Genomic DNA, 26,285 nt, shown 5'->3' on the forward strand with positions numbered 1-26,285 from the left:
GTAGCTTGCTTTATAAGGTATTTAATTTCTACGTAAAGTAAAAAGGCGGATTGCCTGCCTAGTGCACTACATAGGGGGCGAATTCGATTTGAGACATTTCCTTGGTCTACAACGTGCGCGTTCCCGAACTTGTAACGTTCGAAAGAGATTACGTGCATGTGCACGTAGCTTTCGGAGTGAGCGACGGTTGAAGGGAAGTGGAAGGTGACTGGTTTTATTATGAGTTTATTTGTTTTAGCTTAGGAACCGAAAATATTTAGTAGTTTTGGATATTCATTTTACATCAGCGCTGGATTATGAATGCTGTGTTGTGGGTTTGGGGGACTACTAAAAAGTTTTAAACTCAAGTTCTCAGGTCAGTATTGCTGTTATGAACATTTGTTTGTTGCTACAGAAAGAGCATACATGTATTAGCTTATATATAAAACAGTTTAACCTAATATTTATATAGCTAAATATTGTGTGTATATAGTCCTGTTTTGTGTTAACTTTTTCGAAAAGGAATAAGTAGCATTCAACTAGTTTATAATAGCAGAAAGGACTGTAACGTCAAAGCTTAAAAAAACAATATTACTTTCCTCAAACCGTTTGCGAGAAACAGCCAGAAAAAACTGGACCACTGTGGACCACTGTGACTGTAACATGCAGGGATAGAACATTATGTAAACAGACTTCAGTGATTCAACCGTAAGAACGCAGTCCAGGAAATAAACATGTGGTTTTTTTCTGCCTTTTTATCTTGCAGTTGGTTTAAGGTCTGTCATTACACTGTGCTTTATTATATATAAAATATTATATATTATATAGTGCTTTATTATATATAAAAAAAAGTTGCCAAAGGTGACCAAAACTTAGTTTTCAGTTTTTAACACTCAAGAAGTGTTTGTTTTTGTTCACTATTTCAATTTCCTGTAGTTATTTTACAGGTTACAGATTTAACCTGTATTAGGTGTGTCACACCAGTATTGGGAAATACTTTATTTCAGCAAGTTCTGCAATACAGTGGCAGAAGGGCAGTGATAGCTCAGTGGTTAAGGTACTGGACTAGTAATGAGAAGGTTGTCGGTTCAAGCCCCACCACCACCAAGTTGCCACTGTTGGGCCCCTGAGCAAAACCCTTAACCCTCAATTGCTTAAAAGCATGTTCAGTCATAAGTGTAAGTCGATTTGGATAAAAGCGTCTGCTAAATGCTGAAAATGTAAAATGCAATACATTTCAGTTCTTCTTAATTGAGTTAGTGGATTTTTTAAAACATGGTGAATCTGCTGGATCAAAAGTAGATTAGATTAGATTAGATTAGATTAGATTCAACTTTGTCATTGTGCAGAGTATACAAATACAGAGCCAACGAAATGCAGTAGCATCTAACCAGAAGTGCAAGATAGAGAATATATACATATAATACACAGGTAAAGTGCAAAAGTGACCAGATAGGTGAAATGAGGAGCCATATAAGAATAATGAGACTATTAAACAGAATATTAAGACTATTAAACAGATAATGATGATTGTACAGTGAATAGACTAATATGTATTTACAGAGTAATGAAGGTGACTAAAGTGGCTACATGAATGGGTAATGAATGTAAATAAATAAAGTGAAGTATATAAGTATAGCGAGTATATACAGTATATACATTATTATCGTGCTGGTGTAAACAGTGCAATAGTGCCATGTGCAAATTTGCAAAATACTGATTGTATATACAGTCAAGATGAAACATTTGTAAAAAGTACAGAGTTAAATGTGGTACAAAGTGCAGTGATATTTTTACAATGGTGTGCTGGAGTTCAGCAGGGTTACAGCCTCAGGAAAAAAGCTCTTCCTGAGCCTGCTGGTACGAGAGCGGAGGCTCCTGTAACGCCTGCCGGACGGAAGTAGGGTGAAAAGTCCATGGTTAGGATGAGAAACGTCCTTGATAATGTTCCTCGCTTTGCCCACGCACCGTTTGTGATAAGTGTCCTGTATGGTGGGTAAATGAGTGCCGGTGATGCGTTGGGCGGTACTGTATTGTACACCGATCAGCCATAACATTAAACAACCTCCTTGTTTCTACACATTGTCCATTTTATCAGCTTTACTTACCATATAGAAGCACTTTGTAGTTCTACAATTACTGACTGTAGTCCATCTATTTCTCTACATACCTTTTTAGCCTGCTTTCACCCTGTTCTTCAATGGTCAGGACCACCACAGGGCAGGTATTATTTAGGTGGTGGATCATACTCAGCACTGCAGTGACAATGACATGGTGGTGGTGTGTTAGTGTGTGTTGTGCTGGTGTGAGTGGATCAGACACAGCAGCGCTGCTGGAGTTTTTGAATACCGTGTCCACTCACTGTCCACTCTATTAGACCCTCCTACCTAGTTGATCCACCTTGTAGATATACAGTCAGAGATGGTCGCTCATCTATTGCTGCTGTTTGAGTTGGTCATCTTCTAGACCTTCATCAGTGGTCACAGGACGCTGCCCACAGGGCGCTGTTGGCTGGATATTTTTGAAGAAACAAGGAGGTGGTCATAATGTTATGCCTCATCGGTGTATGTCAGTTAGCACCTTCACCTTGATCCACCACTTTTAATAGCCATCAACAAGCTTCTGGCACAAACCTTGTTGGTTTTTTTGAACACTTCACTTAGAATTAGTAGAGGTTAATCAAATTTTTTTGTTATTTTGGCAAATATATTGTAGTACATACTCCTGATAGTGTTAAGGTCAGGGCCTTGAAAATACACATTTTGAGATGCTTGAACACCCGATTGCATTCAAGGTTTACATATGTTATGTCTTACATTCTGCAATGCACCCACAAGTTTCACTGACGGCAAGCAACCCAGATAATACTGCCACCACCACGCTCAACAATAGATCGTGTTATTTAGGTTTAAATGCCTGTTTATTTTCTAAATATTTTAGTTCAGTTTTGAAGCAGAGGTTCTTTTTTTGCCTGACAGCCTTTAGGCCCACATTCATGTAAAGCTCACCTTACACTGCTGTCCCAGGATCTTTTAATTAATTGTGACCCTTCCTTTTAAAATTTTCACTCTTCAGTCCATCTTGACCAGTTATTTAAACAGAACCCAGGTGGGGCGATTCGGGTCCTTTCTGTGTGGAGTTTGCATGTTCTCCCCGTGTCTGCATGGGTTTCCTTTCAGAGCTCCGGTTTCTTTCCACAGTACAAAGACATGCAAGTGAGGTGAAAAATTGTCCGTAACTGTGTCTGACATTAAACTTGTGAACTGATGAACAGAAAATTGTTGTTACAGATGATGATGGTTCCTGAAGTGTGATGTGATTTTTATGCCCTGTCATGACCTGTTTATGAGCTGTTTAGTCAACCTGGAAAGTTCTTCTGCTTTTACATTTACATTTACATTTTCAGCATTTAGCAGACACTTTTATCCAAAGTGACTAACAGCACAGTTACAGTATACAATCTGAGCAATTGAGGGTTAAGGGCCTTGCTCAAGGGCCCAACAGCAGCAACCTGGCAGTGGTGGGGATTGAACCAGCGACCTTCTGATTACTAGTCCAGTACCCTAACCACTAGGCTACGGCTTGCTTTTGATGTAGGAAATTGTACAAATTAATAAATGAGTACAAAGGCGCTTGGGTGGTGCAGCAGTAAACTGTAAGCAGTATCGGCTGGTCAGGTGTCTACATACAGACATGATTGGCTATGTCTGGGGGGCAGGATTGGATGGATTGGCGTCCTGTCCGGGGTGTGTTCCGTAAAAGCTTGTCCCTATCCAGGACCACAGCGCAACTGAAACTGAGACGTTTTCTAATCTACTGGGCCTTTAATCTATTCCTCATATCTATCTGTGTAGCATATAAGGTGTCTTAGCAGAAGAGTCAAAGTGTCACATGATTTTGAAAATGTTGTGATGATGATGATGCATTTTTAACATGTTGCTTCTCTTCCATAGAGGCCTGTGATATGAGCTGAGCACTTTTGTGAAGTAGCACTTTGCACCAACCATTGCTGAGTCATTTACAAGGTAGGGACTTTGCCACGACCTTTGTTTTTCTAATAATGTCCTGTTGTACCTTTGAGAGTTTGTATATATATACATATATGTGTATATACAAAATTCATAATTTAAAGATAGTTCAATAAACTAAGACTCATATTTACATTTACATTTTCAGCATTTAGCAGACGCTTTTATCCAAAGCGACTTACACAATGAGCGGAACACGATGAGCAATTGAGGGTTAAGGGCCTTGCTCAAGGAGCCAACAGTGGCAACTTGGTGGTGGCGGGGCTTGAACCGGCAACCTTCTGTTTACTAGTCCAGTACCTTAACCACTGAGCTATCACTGGCCTTCATATTGAAACCTTGTTTGTTCTATTAATCTCCATCAGTGATCTTTGGGGATTTCTTTTGCCTCTTTTACCATGCTCCATTGCCATGAACATATAGCCACTCCCTGACTCAACACATTCACTTAACACACTTGTTCCTTATTTGAATCATGTGTTCTTTCATCTTTCCCATGATTATGAATGACTAAGAGAATTTGACTTCTCTGTCACCTTTTATTTATACCCCAGCAAAACCAGAATTCATGGATTTTCTTGCTTGAAATTTCTGAAAGAGTAAAATGAAGGTGAAAAAAACTGCTTGAAAAAGGGTTTAAATTCTTTAACCCTCATAGCTCCAGGGGTGTTGAGGTAATGGCTGACCCTGTGCTCTGATCTGAGCTTCCAAACATGCTTGTATATGTGGGGGGAAGGTATTGTACATATGCATTTGTATATACGATACTGTAACACATTATTCCTAGTGTAAAAGAATTTAAAGTGGAGAAATATTATTTATATTTTTTTTTATTATTTTTTTAGAAGTTGCATAAATTTGGTGATTTGTGAATTCAGTGGGGCAGTTTAAGCCAGTTTTGTTTGTGTATGTGTATAAGAGAAAGAGAGCAGGTATCTGGACAATCAGATACCTGTCTGATCATGTGACAGGACCCAGCCCTTTAGTTTTCTTTTTCTCTCTGTTCCAAGGGCTTGTTATTCTATTTTAAATAGCTGAAATCCAAAACCTTATCAGCAATCTTAAAGTATCATGTGTTGCAGAAATTTAACATAGTTGGAACATGATGTATCATATTTGATTTTACGCCGGTGCATTCCTCATGCAACACTCCTGTTTATCCGGGCTTGTGACCGTTGCACTGATGTGTGTCCTTTCTATGGCTAGATTCACATAACAAGATTCACCTTCAGTATTTGTGACCACCGTCTGGGATTTCGAACCCTCCAAACTCAGACATTGCTGTTACCCGCAGAGTGGCTCTTACCATGACACCACACTAGCTCACAAAGTCAAAAAACATTATGTGCTTGAATTTAAAGTGGATATAATCGCTGGCTATATATGAAATACTTTGTCTTTATTCACTTCATTGTGCTTCACTGTCGCCTCACAGCAAAAAGGTCCTGGGTTTGATTCCCAGGTACAGCAGTCTGGGTCCTTTCTGTGTGAAGTTTGCATGTTCTCCCTGTGTCTGCATGGGTCTCCTCCAGGAGCTCCGTTTTCCTCCCACAGCCCAAAGACATCCAAGTAAGGTGAATTGGAGATACTAAATTGTCCATGACTGTGTAACCAGTAACTACATGTCCTGTTATGAATGTAACCAAAGTGTAAAACATGACGTTAAAATTGTAATAAATAAAAATTGAACATTTTTTGCATTTCTGTAACTGTAGTTTTCTTCAGAACAACATGCTATGAGTTAAATTATGGCTTCTGCAGGTACACAGTTCTAAAAAGTGTTTGAGGAAGCTGGAGGAAAGGGCTGTTGCAACAAATCTGAAAGCATATATTTTATTTTGTGAGACTGGTGTGACTGAAACACTTGAACTCGGTGAATAAGAGGGGTATAAATGTACTTTTGGCCATAAGCTCTTTTCAACCATAATTACTCTGGATCTTGAACGGTTCCATTCAGGTTTCTTAGAACCTTGGTGCTATTTAGAGAACCAGCACACGGATGCACCAGTTTTTATATTGAAATCAAGCTGACGGGGAGCGTAGATTACCTGCCAGCATTTGTGCTGTTGTTACAGATGTTTGTTTTTATCAAAAAAAACCAAAAAGAAAAACAAGCATGGATCAATTATTGGTAATAAGATGATGTTTGATGGACCTTTGATGTCTTTCCTCTAGAACTTGACCACGCATGTCATCATGACAAAAAACGAATGTTGTTAGTAAAAATGTGCATAATGGTTCAAAAATAAGGTGCACAAACTGGAACTGAACTTGTTCCATGTTGGACAAAAAGGCCTATTTGTTTAGCTGGCTAGCTAATAAATTCTACTAAATAAAGCGATTGAAAGTAAACTATACCAAAAATCTAGTTAATGTCCCTTAAAATAGCATAAAGAAATAAATGGCCAGCTACTACACACATGTTGGGGGTACATAATATTCCCTCCTTAGTCATGGCAGGGGTGGTGCAAGCAGCAGAGGAGTTGGAATTAGGACTTGCATTAAGATGTATTTAGCTGTGTTTGTAATTGCTTAATGGAAGTCTATTAATACATTTGAAATGATTATTATTTACTTTTATTTAAATCAATAAAATTAAAATGTCCATAAAACTGTCTGGTTAGTCAAACTGTAGTGTCGATTAGCTAAACAGACAATTTAGTTACATTACGTTTACACATTTTTCTGCAAATTGTTGCTTGGATCATCCTTTGTGAGCTAATATGGATAATCTAATTTAGTCCTGTCTTCTTGACTATTTCAACTAGGGTAGATCCTACAAAGTACACATTGAAAGCTCCCAAAAATATACATGCTATGCCCAGATAAAGTAAGTAGGATTGCATCAGGAAGGGCATCTGGTGTAGAAACTGTGCCAAACCAGGCATGTGGACCAAAAGTATCCACTGTGGTAAGCCCAAAAATATAGGAGCAGCCAAAAGAGGGGGGAAAAGCATAATACTGATTTCTTTTCTATTTTATTTATGCATTTTCTCCCATTGTCTCCCAATTTAGCGTAGTCAATTTTGTCCTCTGCTGCTGGGGGATACCTGACTGCAGTCGAGGTGGGTGTATTGCTGCTCACGTCTCTAGCTGAACCCTTTTTCACCTATGCACTCTGCACAGGCACCTCTCTATCTGCCAATCAGGTCCTTACACAGCGCTTGAAGACCCCACCCACATAGTCCGGTCATCCTGCCCTAGCATAACCGTGTCTGCTGCAGGCACTGCCAATTATTCCCGCTAGATGGCGGCCAGCAGACCGGTGGCAATGCCGAGTTTCAGACCGAGGAGTTCAGAATCTCGGCGCTGGTGTGCTAGCGTAATATCCCTCTGCGCCACCTGGGTGCCCATAATACTGATTTATACGTCTAGTTAATCCAATCCTAGTAAATAAAATAAATACTAAAATGACCTTTTAGGAGAAATGTGGCCAATTCAGCAACTGATCTAACCTTTACACACTGAGTTGGACATGTTTTTGTAGCACATATTTATTCTGCAGCAGTAGTATCTGAAGCTGCTAGCAGTTTAGCAGTTGGTCCGCCATGTTTTTGGCTGTAAACTGTGCTCTTGTGGCATGCCTGTAACACGTTGATTTATTAATTGTGTTTCGTTGTGTGTTCTGAACATTTCACATTGATTTATTAATTGTTTTATTGTGAGTTCAGCTGACGTAACCCACTTCACACCGAGTTGTTTGACATTGTTAGATGTTTTTACAGCAGTTGTTTTCTCTGAAGCTGCTAGCAGTTTAGCAGTTGGTCCACCACGTTTTTGGCTGTGGGGTGTGTTCTTGGGTGCATGCCATTTATTAATTGTGTTTCATTGTGTGTTGAACATTTTTAGTTTTTCCCATTCTAAGAACTTTAAAATTTTGACCCAAATTTTACTCAGTGAGAAATGTTCGCAAATGTCTATAGAGAATAATAAGACTATAGGCTATTATAGAATGCATGTTGTAGATAAATAGACTGCAGTCCAAATCTTTAACTAGTTGCTTCTTTCTACAATGCGTAATAACTAAATCACAAAGGCGGTTCATTTTAGGCAAATTACTGCTTGGGTGTCAAAGGCCGCATCACCCAAAACACCATGCAGTACATGCTGAAAGCTGAGAAGCTAGAAATTCTGAACACTTAGGTGTGACGTTTTGTTACTGTGCAGCCATGCTTAACTCAGGCTAAGACGAACAAGGCAATTATATGCACAGTTTAGGCTATTATAGTCTTTGCTGTTTGACGCTCTTGTTGACGTCATTCATGTTATCATTGTTAATGATGAGATTACCTAAAGCCTAGTAAAGCCTAGGTTATATGCGTGATCCAGTTGCATGTTCTGGGTCTCAACATATTTTGACTGTTTTTAGTGTCTACTAAATAATTAGAATTTTTTTTTTTTTATTACATATCCATATATTAGATGCTGGTACGAAAACCTGCTTACTCACATGCAGCCATATTATGCAAAATAAAGCCTTATATACAGAAATATCTTAGAATGCTAATATTAGCTCTTAGATGTTTCCGAAGTTCCACTGTTTAACTTAATAAAGACAAACTTCTATTTAATAAAGACAAACTTCTATTTAATAAAGACAAACTTCTGGGGTGACACCAGAAGCTTGTAAGTAATTTATTATTAAACCATGATGTTATTAGCTAGCAACCTAACAATGCTTGGATGTAATTCATTTTTAGTCTTTGACAGTTATTAAAAATAGATAGACAAATAATCCAGATTCAAAGTAAAGATGAATGTTAACAAACAAACGAATCCCAAAAGTTCATGGATTAAAATATTCTGGTTTTATTTATAACACCAAAGCAACTTACTGGCAGAAGACGAAAACGACTCTCCACTGACCGTGATGACCACCAACTCATTTGAATATAATTCAACAGCTGTAGTATGACATCGAGTGACCTATAAAAAGAATGGCAAACGACAGCTGGGGTAAATTGCACAGTGAGGATGGTTTAAAACAGGCTTCTAGATGCAGGCTAGAGGGAAATCCTGACATCAGTGAGAAGCAAGGATCATAAAGATTAGACTGTAGAGAACTAGACTGAGTTTGTCTTTGATGAGTCCAGTTTTTAGGTTGGCCCAACACCTGGTTGTTTAATAGTTAGATGGAGAACTGGAGGGATGTACAAGCCCCAGTGAGGGATTGGTAATGAACTGAAGGTGCAAGGCTGGAATTGAACAGATTTGTCTTTGGGAGCTTTGGGCTATCAGTCGGAAGATTGTCGGTTCAAATCCAGGCTCTGCTGGGCAACCACTGTTGTGCCCTTGAGCAAGGCTCTTAACCCTGTCTCACTCCAGTGGCTGACCCTGCGCTCTGACCCCAGCTTCCAAACAAGCTAGGATCTGCGGAAAAAGAAATTCATTGTACTGTACATGTGTATATGTACACATGACATATAAAGGCATTATTCTTAGTACTTAGCTGCTGTTTAAGCAACACATTAACAAAGTGTGTTCTGTATATTGAGCCTTCTGCAACACTTAACAACTCTTCCACGGATGCCATTTTTTCAAGCATCTTTCTTATTAAGTCTAGTACATTGGTCCAACTGTGGTAAGTGAGGCCTGCGCTTCTTTGGGTGTTCACCTGTGTTCTTTTGTGACATCCTGGTTGAGCTGTTGATGTGTTCTTGGTGAAGTTTTAATAGGCCGGCTACTCCTGGAAAGGTTCACCACTGTTCCAAGCTTTCTCCATTTGTGAATATCAGCTCTCACTGTGGTTCACCAGAGTGGAGTCCCAGAACCTTAGCAATGGCTTTGTAACTCTTTCCGGACCAGTAGATTTCTATGACTTTGTTTTGCAATTGTATTTGAATGTGTTTAGAATGCGGCATCATGTTTTGCTTTTGAAGATCTTTTAGCCTGCTTCACATTGCCAGACAGGTTCTATCTAAGTGAGGTTTAGATTGAACAGGTCTGACGGTATTCATGCCTGGGTGTGGCTAGTAAAAACAACAGCATTTTTCTTCTATAAATAAAATCATCCTTTAAAAAAAGAAAAGCATTTTGTGTTTACTTGAGTTACTTGGATTTGTACTTGGATATGTTAAAAGTAGTTTAATGATCTGAAACATATAAGTGTGACGGATGTGCAAAACAGAAGAAACTGAAGAAGCCAAATACTTTTTCACAGCACTGTATGTACAGTGTATCACAAAAGTGAGTACACCCCTCACATTTCTGCAAATATTTCATTATATCTTTTCATGGGACAACACTATAGACATGAAACTTGGATATAACTTAGAGTAGTCAGTGTACAGCTTGTATAGCAGTGTAGATTTACTGTCTTCTGAAAATAACTCAACACACAGCCATTAATGTCTAAATAGCTGGCAACATAAGTGAGTACACCCCACAGTGAACATGTCCAAATTGTGCCCCAATGTGTCGTTGTCCCTCCCTGGTGTCATGTGTCAAGGTCCCAGGTGTAAATGGGGAGCAGGGCTGTTAAATTTGGTGTTTTGGGTACAATTCTCTCATACTGGCCACTGGATATTCAACATGGCACCTCATGGCAAAGAACTCTCTGAGGATGTGAGAAATAGAATTGTTGCTCTCCACAAAGATGGCCTGGGCTATAAGAAGATTGCTAACACCCTGAAACTGAGCTACAGCATGGTGGCCAAGGTCATACAGCGGTTTTCCAGGACAGGTTCCACTCGGAACAGGCTTCGCCAGGGTCGACCAAAGAAGTTGAGTCCACGTGTTCGGCGTCATATCCAGAGGTTGGCTTTAAAAAATAGACACATGAGTGCTGCCAGCATTGCTGCAGAGGTTGAAGACGTGGGAGGTCAGCCTGTCAGTGCTCAGACCATACGCCGCACACTGCATCAACTCGGTCTGCATGGTCGTCATCCCAGAAGGAAGCTGACGCACAAGAAAGCCCGCAAACAGTTTGCTGAAGACAAGCAGTCCAAGAACATGGATTACTGGAATGCCCTGTGGTCTGACGAGACCAAGATAAACTTGTTTGGCTCAGATGGTGTCCAGCATGTGTGGCGGCGCCCTGGTGAGAAGTACCAAGACAACTGTATCTTGCCTACAGTCAAGCATGGTGGTGGTAGCATCATGGTCTTGGGCTGCATGAGTGTTGCTGGCACTGGGGAGCTGCAGTTCATTGAGGGAAACATGAATTTCAACATGTACTGTGACATTCTGAAACAGAGCATGATCCCTTCCCTTCGAAAACTGGGCCTCATGGCAGTTTTCCAACAGGATAACGACCCCAAACACAACCTCCAAGATGACAACTGCCTTGCTGAGGAAGCTGAAGGTAAAGGTGATGGACTAAACCCAATTGAGCACCTGTGGCACATCCTCAAGTGGAAGGTGGAGGAGTTCAAGGTGTCTAACATCCACCAGCTCCGTGATGTCATCATGGAGGAGTGGAAGAGGATTCCAGTAGCAACCTGTGCAGCTCTGGTGAATTCCATGCCCAGGAGGGTTAAGGCAGTGCTGGATAATAATGGTGGTCACACAAAATATTGACACATTTGGGCACAATTTGGACATGTTCACTGTGGGGTGTACTCACTTATGTTGCCAGCCATTTAGACATTAATGGCTGTGTGTTGAGTTATTTTCAGAAGACAGTAAATCTACACTGCTATACAAGCTGTACACTGACTACTCTTAAGTTATATCCAAGTTTCATTTCTATAGAGTTGTCCCATGAAAAGATATAATATATTATATAAATATATTATATAAAATATAAAATATTTGCAAAAATGTGAGGGGTGTACTCACTTTTGTGATACACTGTATCTGTTTTCACTTCTTGTGGACAGTTAGTGAGTGTCCTGTTACTCGGCGAGCTGTCTTGCCAAAGCAGTGCCATTGTGCCATTGTTAGTTCAGGCCTGTGCTACAGGACTGTACAGAAGCTTTGTCAGTGACATGTCAGTTGCAGAGCAGGGTATAAGGAAGCGCCTTTGTTGCTTGTTGGACTTTAAATGGCTGACTATTTTATGTTTTCTAGCAACGGCGAATGTGAATGAGCCAAACAGTGTTGTGTTTATTATCGAGATAAGTCTTATTCCTGCTCATAAACTGTTGTTGCAGATCCACTGTTTTACAGGATCACTATCATGTTCGACACTTCACCTATAAACAATAAGATTTAAACAAAGACACTATTATTTTACTGCATACTGCATACTTCTGTACTGAAAGTATGTACTTTTTTTACCGGCAGAGTAGTTCATACTTCCTCCAGTCTAGTACGTACTCTGTAAGTGTGCGATTCCGGACGCAGCTTTAGTGCCTAAAGAGTCACGCACTTATCTCCATTATCCCATATCTCATCATGCAGGTGCCATCAATCAGTCAGAAGAAGCTGTAGTTGCAGCAGTTATGAGGAAACCCTGTTCAACCATTGTCCTGCCCCTTACAGACACACAGCCAATCGTGTCTCTGTGTAAGCACCCAGCTCGCTCGTAGAAGAGCTGAGATTTGAACTTGAGCTTGTGGTCTCATCACTGGTGGGCTAGCCTATTTCTAATCGTATCTAATTACCCAGTCGTATCTCCTCTACTGGTGCAGACCTCTTCCCTGACCAATGACGGCTGTATTTAACACACACACTCGGACACGTGTGTAGTAGCCAACTGCTTCTTTTCACCTGCACAAGGTGTGTTCACAAAGAGTCATGCACTGGTCTCCATCATTCCTCGTCTCTGTGCAGGCAGCATCGACTAGCTACACAGGCAGCAATCTCATCCCTTTAGTCCGTCCACCCTCAGACATAGCCAGTCATGTCTGTGTAGGTGCCTACCAATAGATCTGAGATTCGAACTTGACAACACAAGATCTTAGCAATGGTGGGCTACTGTGTTTCACCACTGTGCATTTCAAGTGCCTTCTTTTAATGAGTTAATTAAAGTTCTACTGCCCTTTACTGCAATTTATAATCACTTACAAGATTTAACATATTTGTACTTTTCCATTAAATTAGATTTTTAGCAAATCAACAATACTAGTGCTTAAAAATCTTTTATTCAAACCTTTGTGCTTTTAGGATCTGCCCGAACTTAAAAGTCTAATCCCAACAAATATAATTTAGCTGTTGGCCCCCTTGTAGAGCGTTGGATGATGTTTAGAAAGCGTCAGCCTTTAGTGGCTTCTTTTGTGTGTTTAAAAAAACAAGTGTTATCCTAGTACGAGCTGTGTTGCGAGGCTCTTATATCTCAGCCTTCACAGCCTCTGAATAAATGATGGGAGTCCTCATTCCACAGCCAAGCTTCAAGCCACCAACTGCTTTACTGACCTAGTAAATGCACTAGCATAGTGTTCTTGATAAAGGAGCACATTCTAGTCTGTAAAACTCACATTTATAATCTTAAATATTTTATTTGTTGCTTTTAAACTGCATTTGAAATCACCAACATGGGTCTAAAACGGGTAGGCACTCACTGATAAGACCATAAGTTGACCAGCAACTGGAAAGTTGGACAACATAAAATATAACACAAGCAGGAGGCTGTAAATGGCAAAGGTTTGGGGGGGGGGGGGGGGGGGGGGGGGGGGATTGAAAACAAACTGGCACTAAACACATGTGCATGGTTGCAATTAAAATGTGCCTTCAGTTTACATAGCAGTTAATATTTAATTAAACATTTTAGCATGTAGCAAAGTAAATTAGCACGTTGACACTACAGCATTGACATTATATTGCCACAAAGCAAAAATGTGTAGCAAGATTTAATTACAAATTAAACAATCACAATTTTAGGTAACTTTTTGTTTGTTTTTAATTGGAACTAATTCCTGAGCAATAAAATATCAAGATAAAACATTTATGCTACTAATTAAAAAGACAGTAAGGTTATTTTTTCATTGCATACAACTGCAACAGGTAACATTCCGTGGTCCTTTTAAGTCTGACACGTTGACACATTGTCAGATGTAATCTAAGAACCACCAAAAACAGTTCTGCCATGAATTGCAAGCTTCAGAAGCTTCGCCTTGGGCTTGGGATCTACTGTTGAAGATAAAAGCACCTTGGATTACATATAACCATCTGAACTTTCTCAGCATAAGGTGACAGTTGTGCTTTGTAGACACAGTGGGTCTGTTCGAAAACCTAGTGGAGAGGGTTTAGTAGTAGAGAGGATTCTAATAAGACATCAAACTCATGGGGCAGGTTATGCAGACACACTACTTAGACAGCGATTACCATCAATTATGTTCACGTTCTAAGCTAACAAAGTTAGCCTCAGGCCATTCAAACTAATGGGCTGAGGCGGCATGCAAGCTAACAACTCCCTCCATGTATGGAAAACAGTTAAATTGTCACAGACACGCCTGAATTTGCAACTAAATGACACTTGTACACCTTTATACAAATTAAAAATCAATGAGAATTTATTTACATTTGTGAAGAACTGTGAAAAAAGTTGTGTCGCACTGAATGCTGGGATTGCCTTCGGAAGCTCTCTTGTTATTCAGTCAGTTTATAGCTTTGAAAAAAAGCACCTTAGTAGGCCGCATTTTAAGGTATCTAAGAATTCGGACAGCCTTCTCTGAAGCATGCTTAGATTGATGTAAAATACTGTCTATGTAGAGAGCCCACTAGGTTTTTGGACAGACCCAGTGTGTGTTTGTGCTTGACTAACCTAACTGCAGTCCAGATATGTCTCCTAGTAAAATGTTTGGCACATCACTAAGAGGAGAATCAGACAAAAGGTGACTATGGACTGTTAAGCAGCTGAAGTGTTTTAGTTTTATCAAATAGTTTATCAGTGAAAATATTGGGAAACTTTCCTTTGTACTTTGTATTGTCAGTTAAGCAGATGTTCAGGCGAATGAACAAATCACAGGCTCATGTTGTTATCGCATTTTACAAAATATTCCAACATTTCCAGGAATGCGGTTTGTATATACATAATTTTTTTCACCACTCGTTCCAGCACCTTAATCAGACAGTCTGAGTTTGCAGTTACAGCAGCAAGATGTTCACTCCCTATCCAACTTTTTCTTCTGTAGTCATGACCAATTGTCTGTTTAGGTTCTGGCCAGGCCGGTGACGCAGCTGACACTTTATATCAAAGATTGGTGCTTCACCCGAGTGCCTGTTTAATGCATTAATTATCGAAATGACTAAACACTGGTAAAATTCCAAATCTTGTATGTATTTTGAATATCACACACTGTCCACTGCAAGTCAACAATGTAATTATAAATCACAAACTGAATATAAATAAATGAATTCACTTCATGCCTCTATTTTTTTCCCCCCTGTATATTTCAGGAAGTGTGGAGTATGTTGGCCAGTTGTTGTAACTGGCTCTGTCTGGATTTATCCACTGTGGAGGAGAGCAGTACTACCAGATCTAGCTCACGCCACCAGGCGTACACCAACTCTGGCTACAACAGCTACCCATCACCGCCAGAGCGCATGTGCACAGCGTGTGGATGCCACTTTAACACTCTAGACACAAGGGTAATGATGATCAGTCAGTGTTGTTTACTGATTTTTTTTTTATTTGCCATTAGCTTACACACTAGAGAGGCATTTTAAGTGTCTATCAGTAATCGGCTAGTAAACAGTAAAGACTTAAGGTTAGACAAAATGTGTTTCATTATTAAAGCATACAGCAAAAGCTTTAGCAGCACTAATACCATGGCCATGGAAAAATCCTGCTTTTTAGTTTTTGCTTGGCAGGTGTTTATCGATTCCTTATAACAGGACATCAGTTGGAAATCAGAATGACTGAACTTCAAAATATTCAGATGTAATCCTTACATTGTACATAATAATATATTGTGTGCTAGACATGTATTTACGTTTTGCTGTGCTCATGTTTGTTTATATTTTGGTGTTTATCTATCACTGCTCATGTATTTGTGTGATAAAGATTAGCAATTAAGGTATTATTATATATTAATAATGTGTAAAATATTAATTACAAATAAAGAACCAGAAAGGTGCGGTGGTAAAATATACTAGCCTTGTACTCATTTACATTTTTGGCATTTAGTAGACACTTTTATCCAAATCGACTTACAGTACTGTGACAGTCTAAGCAATTGAAAGTTAAGGGCTCAACAGTTACAGCCTGGCAGTTGTGGGGCTTGAACCAGAGACCTTTTGATTACTACTCCAATAGCTTAACCGCTAGGCTACAACTGCCCTACTTAAACTGCTGGGCTACAGCTTCCCTACTCGAACCCCAGATCTCAGCTGTGCTATCAGCTGGTTGGGCCTCTACACAGACATGATGTGCTTTGTCTAAGGGAGTTGGGGGTGGCCGAACAGCCTAGTTATTGAAAGGAAGTACACTTGTATGTGTGCTCTTGGTGCCAGGCCCGAACCTGGATAAAATAAAGAGGCCTCTACAATTTGCTACTATTTAGCAGTGGTAGTTCAGTGGTTAAGGTACAGGACTAGAAATCAGAAGGTGGCTAATTCAAACCCTACCTATGCTAGACCACTGATGCTCCCTTGAGCAAGGCCCTAAACCCTTAATTGCTTGGGTTGTATACGGTCACAAATGTAAATCTCTTTGGACAAAGAGTCCGGTCATGAAAAACCTGGACCAACATTGCAGAAACTTTGATTGCAGAGTTGAAAAACAATAAATGCCAAAATAAAAATAAACCACATGGTTGCCCACTGCATACAATTTCTGGACAGTGACTGGATTTAACCTAATCTAAGACCTTAAAAACCAAAAATAAGATCCCTCTGACTAATCTTTTTGGTCTTTACAGTACTTATGTGTTGACTGCAGAAAGAACTACTGTGAGCGCTGTTCAGCCCAGGTAGAGGCCCATCCACGGATGTGCCTCACATGTCTGCGCTTCCATGGCACCATGTTCGAGCGGGCGGAGCTGATGAAGCTGAAGGTAAAAGACCTGCGGGACTACCTGCATTTGCATGAAGTCCCCACGCAAATGTGTCGAGAGAAAGAAGAACTCGTGGAGCTGGTCCTCAGTCAACAGACACCTACACCTACCTCTAGCGCATCCACACCAAGCGAGATGCATGCACACACACATCTGTCTGAGCAGGATGGCTCTTCTGCACCAACCCCAGTCATAGAGCAACCCCCTACGCTCAGTCCTGTCACAGACATGGATTTAGATGTGCCAACAGCAGAAGATGATCAGGTAAGCAAACGGTTTATGATTACATTCTCAAACAGAATAAGAATCTATCATGGAAAGAAATGCATTTTGGGATTTTATTTAAACCGTGGTCTGGCTGGTCTTCTGGGGGACCTCGGAGGTTCTTGGATGTTACGAATGGCAGCTGTTGTAACAAGCCCACACCCATTCTAACTTGACACCTCGGCTGACCGGCTGTTGACCTTCCCCAATTGTCATTCTAAATGAAGGATAGCATATTAGTTCTAACTTGACACTTAAATATACACTAATCAGCCATACCATTAAACCACCTCCTTGTTTCTACACTCACTGTCCATTTTATCAGCTCCACTTACCATATAGACGCACTTTGAAGTTCTACAATTATTGACTGTAGTCCATCTGTTTCTCTACATACCTTTTTAGCCTGCTTTCACCCTGTTCTTTAATGGTCAGGACCCCCACAGGACCACTACAGAGCAGGTATTATTTAGGTGGTGGATCATTCTCAGCACTGCAGTGACACTGACATGGTGGTGGTGTGTTAGTGTGTGTTGTGCTGGTATGAGTGGATAAGACACAGCAATGCTGATGGAGATTTTAAATACAGTGTCCACTCACTGTCCACTCTATTAGACACCCCTACCTAGTTGGTTCACCTTGTAGATGTAAAGTCAGAGACGATCGCTCATCTATTGCTGTTGTTTGAGTTGGTCATCCTCTAGACCTTCATCAGTGGTCACAGGACGCTGCCTACGGGGCGCTGTTGGCTGGATGTTTTTGGTTGGTGGACTATTCTCAGTCCAGCAGTGACACTGAGGTGTTTTAAAACTCAATCAGCATTGCTGTGTCTTATCCACTCATACCAGCACAACACACACTAACACACCACCACCATGTCAGTGTCACTGCAGTGCTGAGAATGATCCACCACCTAAATAATACCTACTCTGTAGTGGTCCTGACCATTGAGGAACAAAATTCTGCCCAAATATTATTACAAAATGTATTAACCTATTACAGATATTCAGCAATTCATTATTTACGTTGCTTAAAGTGTTTGTTTACCTATAAATCCTGCTGTGTTGTGGTAGAAATTCAGATTTATTAGACCTGAAAGCAAAGGTGAATGGGAGTGTCCTACCTTCCCAATGAGGTGGCCGAGTTATTAACACTCCTCTCCCTGAGGTCTAATAAATCTTAATTTTCTTCTCCAGCATCCAGATGGTAAGGTCAGCATTGGGTGGAAACAACATCACTTTATGGAACCAAACCGCCCTGTCGGCAATTCAGGCTGGAGATAAATAATCCATAGTCAAATATCCACAAGTGATACAAAGACCTGGTATATGGCCTGGTATGCATGTTAATGAAAGGCTGGCATTTCTGGATTTTATTCTTTTACTATTTTCCTCTGTTGTACTGGTTCACAATGAGTGGGTGTGCTGCGGGTATGTGTAGGCGTTTTTGGTCTGTCAGCAGTCACAGCGTCACCGACAGAACTGAAACTTTTTGCTGTAGAAGCTTGTTTGCTAAGTGTTTGTGCAAACTAAATAAATGTAACTTGATCCAGTGTTTTGTCATGCATCTCTTACTAATAATACAGTAAATGTGGAGTTTCTAGTTTAGCACTGTTCAGCAGTATGTTCATACGGTAAATCTGTTTCTGCCAAATAACCATGTGATGCAGTGAGTTGCAAGCAACCATGTGATGTGATAAGCTGCCCTTTACTGCCTTTTTGTAGTTCATGAGGACAAACTGACTTATAATGTAAACTGATTCCGAGATATAATGTAAACTATTCCGAGATATAAACGTAAACAAACTGGTCATAAACAATGCACGCTGATAGTTCATGTTTTAGACGTTGTGGTTACATTGTGTGTAGCCTTAAGGAAAAGAACAAGAGTAATCAAGATTTTGTGTCTGTTTTTACTGCACATTTAAACACAATACTGAACCAAAGAAGAATCTTGGGAGTAGTAGGTACTGGGCTATGCTGCTAGGGGCGGCACGCTGGCTCGTAGATACGGCAGTAGATACGGCCCAAACAAGATTAATTAAATAGAGCTTATTTTTACCCAATTATTTAGACTCAATGTAAGCTCAACCAAATGGTTGAGCAGACCATTAAAGGGTGGCTGCCTGGCAGAGCTGGGATTCAGACTCTACCCACCTGACTGCCACTGTCCCCCATTTAGTCTTCGTTTACTTAAAAAAAAAAGTAACAGATAAAAGCAGTAGAAATACAACAGAGAATTGGAAATGCTAGATTAGGGAAAAATGCAAAAAATCCAACAAGCCATTTACCCATGAACGTTTCTTTTTCCTTTCTTACTCTCTCAGTCGTCAGACTCAGAGGAGGCCTTGCCCTCAGGCCGACGAGCATCTCTGTCAGACCTGACGTCAGTGGAGGACATTGAGGCTCTGAGTGTGCGTCAGTTAAAGGAAATTCTAGCCAGGAACTTTGTCAACTACAAAGGCTGCTGTGAAAAATGGGAACTGATGGAGAGAGTCACACGCCTTTACCATGACCAGAAGGACCTGCACAACCTAGGTGAGACGCTTATGTTACAGAAGGAGAAATTCAAAGCACATTTGTCACATCATGACATTAAAATTCTAATAAACAAATAACTCCACCTTTTCATTTAAAATAATATTTTTTTTAGATCAGGCACGAAGGCCTGGCTCACAGATAACGTTAAGTAACAGCTCCAGGCTACTGTAGTTTCTCCACATCAAACTGCACCAACAAATGTATTAGGATTCCTAGCCGCACAAACATCACACCACTTATATAGAAATTGGACACTGGACTGGCACCTCCCAAAACTTAACTGATACATAATGTTGTAGGTACTATGAACAGAGATAAATACACCCTATAAAAAGGCGTCTGACATGCAAATAGCCATAGATGCTAACATGACTTTAAACTAGGGCTGTCACGTGATTACAAATTTTAATCGAGATTAATCGCGATTAAAGAACCAAATTAATCGTGATTAATCACAATTAATCGTGTGCAAAAATAACAGCACAATTTGAACAGTTATGCACATTTTTATTGCAAGAACATGTTTACCAATAAAAAAAATTAATAAAATCATGATGAAATTATTAAATCTAAATTATTTTTAGAAAGCCAGCCAATGCCTATATAGAGTTTGTTACCCTTCTTACAGCCAGTAATTTAAAGTCTGTTTACATTATCTGACAAAAGTTCATAATCCTGCCACTGAAAACATTTCTAGATACCAGTGATGTAACTAGGAGCTCATGGGCCCCAGTGCAAAAAAAATTTGCATACAAATTGCATATGCTGATAGCTGATCAGAATGAATGAAAAGTACTCACTCAGAAGGTACACTTCAAGTCCAAATTCCTGCCTCTGGTATTTTTAATGCACAGTTTTAGTTATTTTAATTTTACTTAACAAAAATATTGTTATATAATAATAACAACCTGGCGAGTGCAGCCATTGGGGGGGTGGGGGTTGGGGAGGTGAGTGCTTGAGCTCATGTCATGGAGGACCCCCTTCCCTGCCATGGGACTCAGTGCACCTGTCCCAACACCCCCCCCCCACCCACTCCCCTGTGCAACACCTATAACGTCCTGTCGACCCACATCGTTAACTATGTTAAAGCGTTTATACAGTCCATTGTGGTCCATTTAACAGCAGTGTTTGTAATGTTCTGTGTACAGTTCATGAGCTTTCCATCCAAATTCATCTGAAATAAAGTTAGGTAATAAAGTCTGAGCTCATTTTGCCTGTAACACTTATCCGTGCGCTCAGACGCCCGACGAGACAAATGCGGCTCTGACCAAAGATTATATTAAAGTGTCGATTAATAACTGTCATTTTGTCTAGTGATGATTTTTCACGCTTTTTGAAAATAAAAATTATTATTTAAAATACCCGATATTTCGCAATAGCAGCTCCAGTAATTTGTAACTAACGACTGCACTGGAGAAGACGCTTGTTATCACTAGACAGTATAAACACTATTTTACTTTGTAAAAGCGGCGCAAATTAAAACAAAGACACATATTTACGTGGCACAAACACACCTCAATAAAAATAGTTCGATTAAAATTTTTTAATCTCGGTTAATTTTTTTTATTGCATTAATTAACGTGATTAACACGTTAAAATTTCAATCGCAATAAAAAAATTAATCGAGATAAAAAAAATTTATCGAACTATTTTTACGACAGCCCTACTTTAAACTAAACAAAACAAACCACATCAAACATGGTCTTTATGAACCTTGCTTTGTCCAGGGGTCAAGTCATGCTGGAACAGGAAAGTAAATAGCAAGCATGGAAATTCTATAATTGATTCTATACACCTTTCAGGATCTGCTGTGCCTAAGAGACACCTTAACTCGATAATAAATAGGGGTGTCCACATACTTTTGACCATATAGTGTAGGTTAAATTCTATACTGTCAAATCAGCCAAGCACTATTGTATTTAAGCATTAACAGTTCTTACGGTGTGCATGCTTGTTTATTCTTATTTGTTTTTCTTTTTGCAGTTTCTAATGCCGAAGATGGAACAGGTACGTTTTTATTTAAATGTTTAGATAAAACTAGTCTTATAGTATGTCTACAATAAATGGGCACACCTACTTCTTAACATGAAGACAGTCCCTATTTGCTGCTATAACAGTCTTTGTTAAAGCTAGCTTATGAAACATGACTACTGCAAATATCTTCTATTCAGTCGTGATTTGGGGCAGTCAGATCTGCCCACAGTCTGCATTATAATTTATGACAAAGACGATTGATGGGGTTGAGGTAAGAGCTTGGTCCTGGCCAGTCAGCTGTCTTGGCCAAACTCACTTTTGATACTGAGTATACCACCTGAGTCACCTTACTAACTATAGATTTAATTTAGATTTAAACTGCTGTTATTATGGTATAGTTTAACCTGTAAAAAAGCATTGGCAATATGAGCGCATTCAAAAGTACAATACCAAAAACATGTGGTACAAATAATTTAGGGCCATGTGGAAAAATGACCTGAACTTTTAATTATTGAATACAGCTGTCAGATTAGGCATCCTATATAGTGTACTAAAAACTTTGTGTCATCATTGTAAATATTTGTACTATGTTTATTTGTGTGTCACATACAGATCCCACAGCTGCGGCTAACATGGAGGAAAACCTTTGTAAGATCTGTATGGACTCACCAATCGACTGTGTGCTCCTGGAATGTGGTCACATGGTTACTTGCACCAAGTGCGGCAAGCGGATGAGCGAATGTCCCATCTGCAGACAGTATGTGGTTCGGGCTGTTCACATTTTCCGATCCTGAATCAGCCCGTGTTTAGTCGGGGATCAACACTGGCAGATTTTTCTTCTCTTAAAGTGAACACTTAGCCCTTTGAGGACTACCATTAATGGCCTTACAGCTTAATCTCCAACTTGCGCTGATACTTTTTCTCTAGCTGGCTACAGTGTAAAAAATTAAAAGGACAAAAGTATATTTTAGCAATAAGAAATGAAATCGTTCTGCTGTTTTAGAGTCTGTTCAGCTGTGAATAGGGTTTACTTTTTCTTAAAGACCTGTTGAAGTGCCTGAAGTATCCTGGATCTTTTTTTTTTTAAGTTTTAGGATGTACTGTTCAATCTACACACTTGGACTTGGACAGCTTAAACAAATATGTTATAAATTCCAGATTAAAAAGACCAAAGTAGTTTTTTTTAAATGCAAATACACTGATTAGGTGGAAATAAGTGCAAATACTGGAGCATTATAGTGTGTGCGACCAGGTTTGTGTGTTTCTTCTGCTGCTTTTTTTGACTGCAGTCACTGCAGACTCTTTACAAGACCAAAATCTGTAGAAGAAAATGCTGGGTCTTAACTGGAATACTGGATTTAAAATGACTGCTGCACAAGTCGAAAGGCCTTCCTTCTCAGGAGTTTACACTTTTGTTAGAAGTCTATTTTAAACTTAAGAAAAATGAATAGAAGCCCTGTAAAATTTTGTTGTGTCTGTTTTCTACAAAACAAATCAAGAAATGATTGCTGTATCAAGTGGCGCAGCGGGATATTCCGCTAGCACACCAGCGCCGAGATTCTGAACTCCTCGCTTCGAAACTCGGCGTTGCCACCGGTCGGCTGCGTGCCATCTAGCGGGCATAATTTCCAGTGCCTGCAGCAGACTCTAAATGGCTACTGTGTCTGCTAGGGTGAGATGACCGGACTATGTGGGTGGGGTCTTCTAATGCTGTGCAAGGACCCTGATTAGCAGGTAGAGGCGCCTGTGTGAAAAAGAAAGGGTCTGGTAGGGGACTGCGCATGGGTCGTCGGAGGCGTGAGCAGGAAATATACTTTCCTCGAATGCAATCTGGGATCCCCAGCAGTGGAAGACAAATTGAATATGCTATATTGGGAGAAAATTCATAAATAAATACAACTTGGTCTTTAATACTATCCCAACAAAAATGTGATGTTGCTTACATTTGATTTCAAGTAGCCAAGATAACAGCTGGCATCACTTTTTTGATACTACTGAAGCTGCTAGAAACTGAACCTTTACTATTTTAGAAATTGTCATCACCATTTTAAGTAAGTGAATATTTCTTGGTTACAAACATAATCCCCTCTTTTCTCTCAGCTCCTTAATTTAATTATAGCAAATTTTCCATTTTCGGTCGACCCCTTCGATACCTACAGAAAGATGTCAGTGTTTGCCTGTAACAGTTCCTACAGTTCCACCCATGTTGTCCGCATAGAGCTAACCTAGCTGTCTTGAATTCACTGTGTTTTGTATCACAAATTTTATATATAGAAGCCTTTAATATTTGCATAAATATAAACTGACTCACAACAACTGTCCTTAGACTTCAATACTTGAATAATTTTCTCAGTACAGAGAAACTGACAAATTGATGCGTGTGTTAATAATGCACATATAGAGATAGGGATTTATGCTAAATTGTGAAGTGCTTCTTTTAATAGAATAACACATCATGTGAATATATAATCAGATTTCCTTTGTTTGGTAAGCTGTTTGGTTTTTCTGCTGCATGTATTAGACCTCGTGCCTTCTATTAATACTGATCGCAGATCGCCTCAAACTTTAACTGCATCACCTTGATGAAATACAACAGTGGCACTTAGGAACTCAGTTGCAGCTAGAAGCTGATCCAGCTTTTCTGGAACCACTGGCTGATTGAACTGTGGGATGATATACAGCATCTCGTCTCCAGGAACTCCTTGTCGTAAGGTGAAATATGAACGCCACTTTTCAACTGTAACTTCGTTCCAGTAAAGCTAGAAGAGTGTGCCAAAATCAGATTACTTTGGCTGACTATTGCACTAGGAATCACATGATACCCAGATGAGTGCGTGTATACCTCGGTGCCTTCAGCTTTTCCTGGATGAATGGAAACTGATGAGGAGAATGCATGTGGAAATAAGATATGCTTGTTGCACTTAAGAGCCTGGGAATTTCTGCATAGCTCTGGCCTGTATCCAACCTTAAAAATATTTCTGTGGAACTGAAAATGCCTTATTTTAGACTGGACGTGCTGACACCATAAAATTGGCACCTTAAAACCATATAAGTTGAATGTTATTGTACATTTGTCAGGGATATGTACTGTACATATGTCATTACAGTCTTGTGGTTTTAATGATTTCTGCAACCTTTTTTTTCAACATTCACTATTTTGTCAAAAAAACAAATAACTGACTGAATATAATTGGTGACTTTAGAGTTTTCCAGTCATTTCCAGTTTATAGCAGACCTGTGGTTTGTTGTGCTTCTTAGACTACTTCTGACCATCCAGACTCATTTCTCTTTTGCAACATTTAAATAACTGACTGACTGTAACTGATGACGTCTTTGTTCCCACATATATGGCCTAGTATAACTGCACCCTTTACAAATCTCATAGAACACTGGTCTCAGATCTTGCCAGATGCATTCCATTCTCGACAGTGTCAGGTGTTTGCCAGTCATTTCCAGTTTATATCAGACATGTGGTTTGTTGTGCTTCCTGGACTACTTCTGACCATCCAGACTAATTTAAATTTAGCTTTAGTGGTTTTCTCTGCCCCACCCATGGCACGAGAATGGATCACTGTTCTATGTAGAGTACTTTTTACAACAGGTGCAGTCGAGGTCACCAGCTGTAGTTAACCATAATCACCAACAAGGATTAGAAGACTATTTTCCCGAATGTTATACAGATCAATAATTGTAGTTGCTGTGTGTATATTTTTGGACTGAATATTTTTAAAACATGCACAAACTGATTTGATCCAGAAAAAAACCCTTCCCAATATATTCTAGAACGGAAATCATAACTTGAAATCTCAAGACTGTTATTACATACACATTTCTTACAAGTGCACAAAATCTTGACTTGTACATGAACATCTCAGGTTTTGCTTAGTGTGCTTAAGAATGTATTGTTTGGATGGAATGTTAGAATACAGTAGTCGCACTAGAATGCTAATTATTGTAAAATTGTCATAAAGGCTATAAATCAGTCCAATCAGTCATTTGTCTCTAAACATTACCTTTAAAATAATTAGATTTGTTTAATATTTTACTGTCATCGAATCCAGGGACCTGCACTGTTCTTCTACGCCTTTACTGATTGTTACTGACACAACTGTAACAAAATGCCTTAAACGTTTTATTTTTCTAACTGTGAAGTTCTTTTAAAGGATGCTTAGACTAGGAAAATAATTCAATTCAAATTGGCTTCTGCACAAGGTTTGTTTTGTTGGGTTTTTTTGGTCTTTAAAGTGATTCATTTCTGCATCTGTACTTGATTAACAATTTTGTTTTTTTGTGTTTGTTTTTTTTTCTTGGTGTTTTTAAGTGGAGTTTTTATATTAAAATATTTTCTGGGATTTTATGTTGTGTCTTTCCCATGCTCGAAAAAGGCATGGCTTGTTAAAGCTAACAGCAGAACTATATTTCTTTTATTATTTTCTTATTATGTGTATGAGTCTACACTCACCAAGCACTTTATTGATGAATGGAGTACAGGGGGTAATTGTGTACAGAGCAACAGATGGCCTACACAGTAATGTTATATACAAATAGTTCATCTGAATGGTAGGTGTAGCTTATAAAATAATACATATTAGAAATGTGTACCTAATGTATACATGAAAGAG

At 39.5% G+C, this 26,285-nt stretch overlaps 1 protein-coding gene across 3 annotated transcripts; it reads left to right on the plus strand.

The window, feature by feature from the left end:
- The first annotated feature begins 163 nt into the window (after nucleotides 1-163).
- Nucleotides 164-26,073, plus strand: rffl (ring finger and FYVE-like domain containing E3 ubiquitin protein ligase). 3 transcript variants are annotated; one of them, XM_063017027.1, is made up of 7 exons: nucleotides 164-204; nucleotides 3,933-4,004; nucleotides 15,288-15,479; nucleotides 16,751-17,149; nucleotides 19,476-19,686; nucleotides 21,673-21,696; nucleotides 22,276-26,073. In XM_063017027.1, exons 3-7 carry the CDS (start codon nucleotides 15,300-15,302, stop codon nucleotides 22,455-22,457), a joined length of 996 nt encoding a protein of 331 aa, XP_062873097.1. In that variant the 5' UTR covers nucleotides 164-204; nucleotides 3,933-4,004; nucleotides 15,288-15,299; the 3' UTR covers nucleotides 22,458-26,073. The 3 variants fall into 3 exon arrangements, with proteins under 3 accessions (XP_062873097.1, XP_062873096.1, XP_062873098.1); XM_063017026.1 differs by having other exon boundaries at nucleotides 182-355; XM_063017028.1 differs by lacking the exon at nucleotides 3,933-4,004 and having other exon boundaries at nucleotides 182-355.
- The last annotated feature ends 212 nt before the right edge of the window (nucleotides 26,074-26,285 follow it).

The sequence above is a fragment of the Trichomycterus rosablanca genome, chromosome 20, assembly GCF_030014385.1.
Source record: "Trichomycterus rosablanca isolate fTriRos1 chromosome 20, fTriRos1.hap1, whole genome shotgun sequence".
Classification (NCBI taxonomy): domain Eukaryota; kingdom Metazoa; phylum Chordata; class Actinopteri; order Siluriformes; family Trichomycteridae; genus Trichomycterus; species Trichomycterus rosablanca.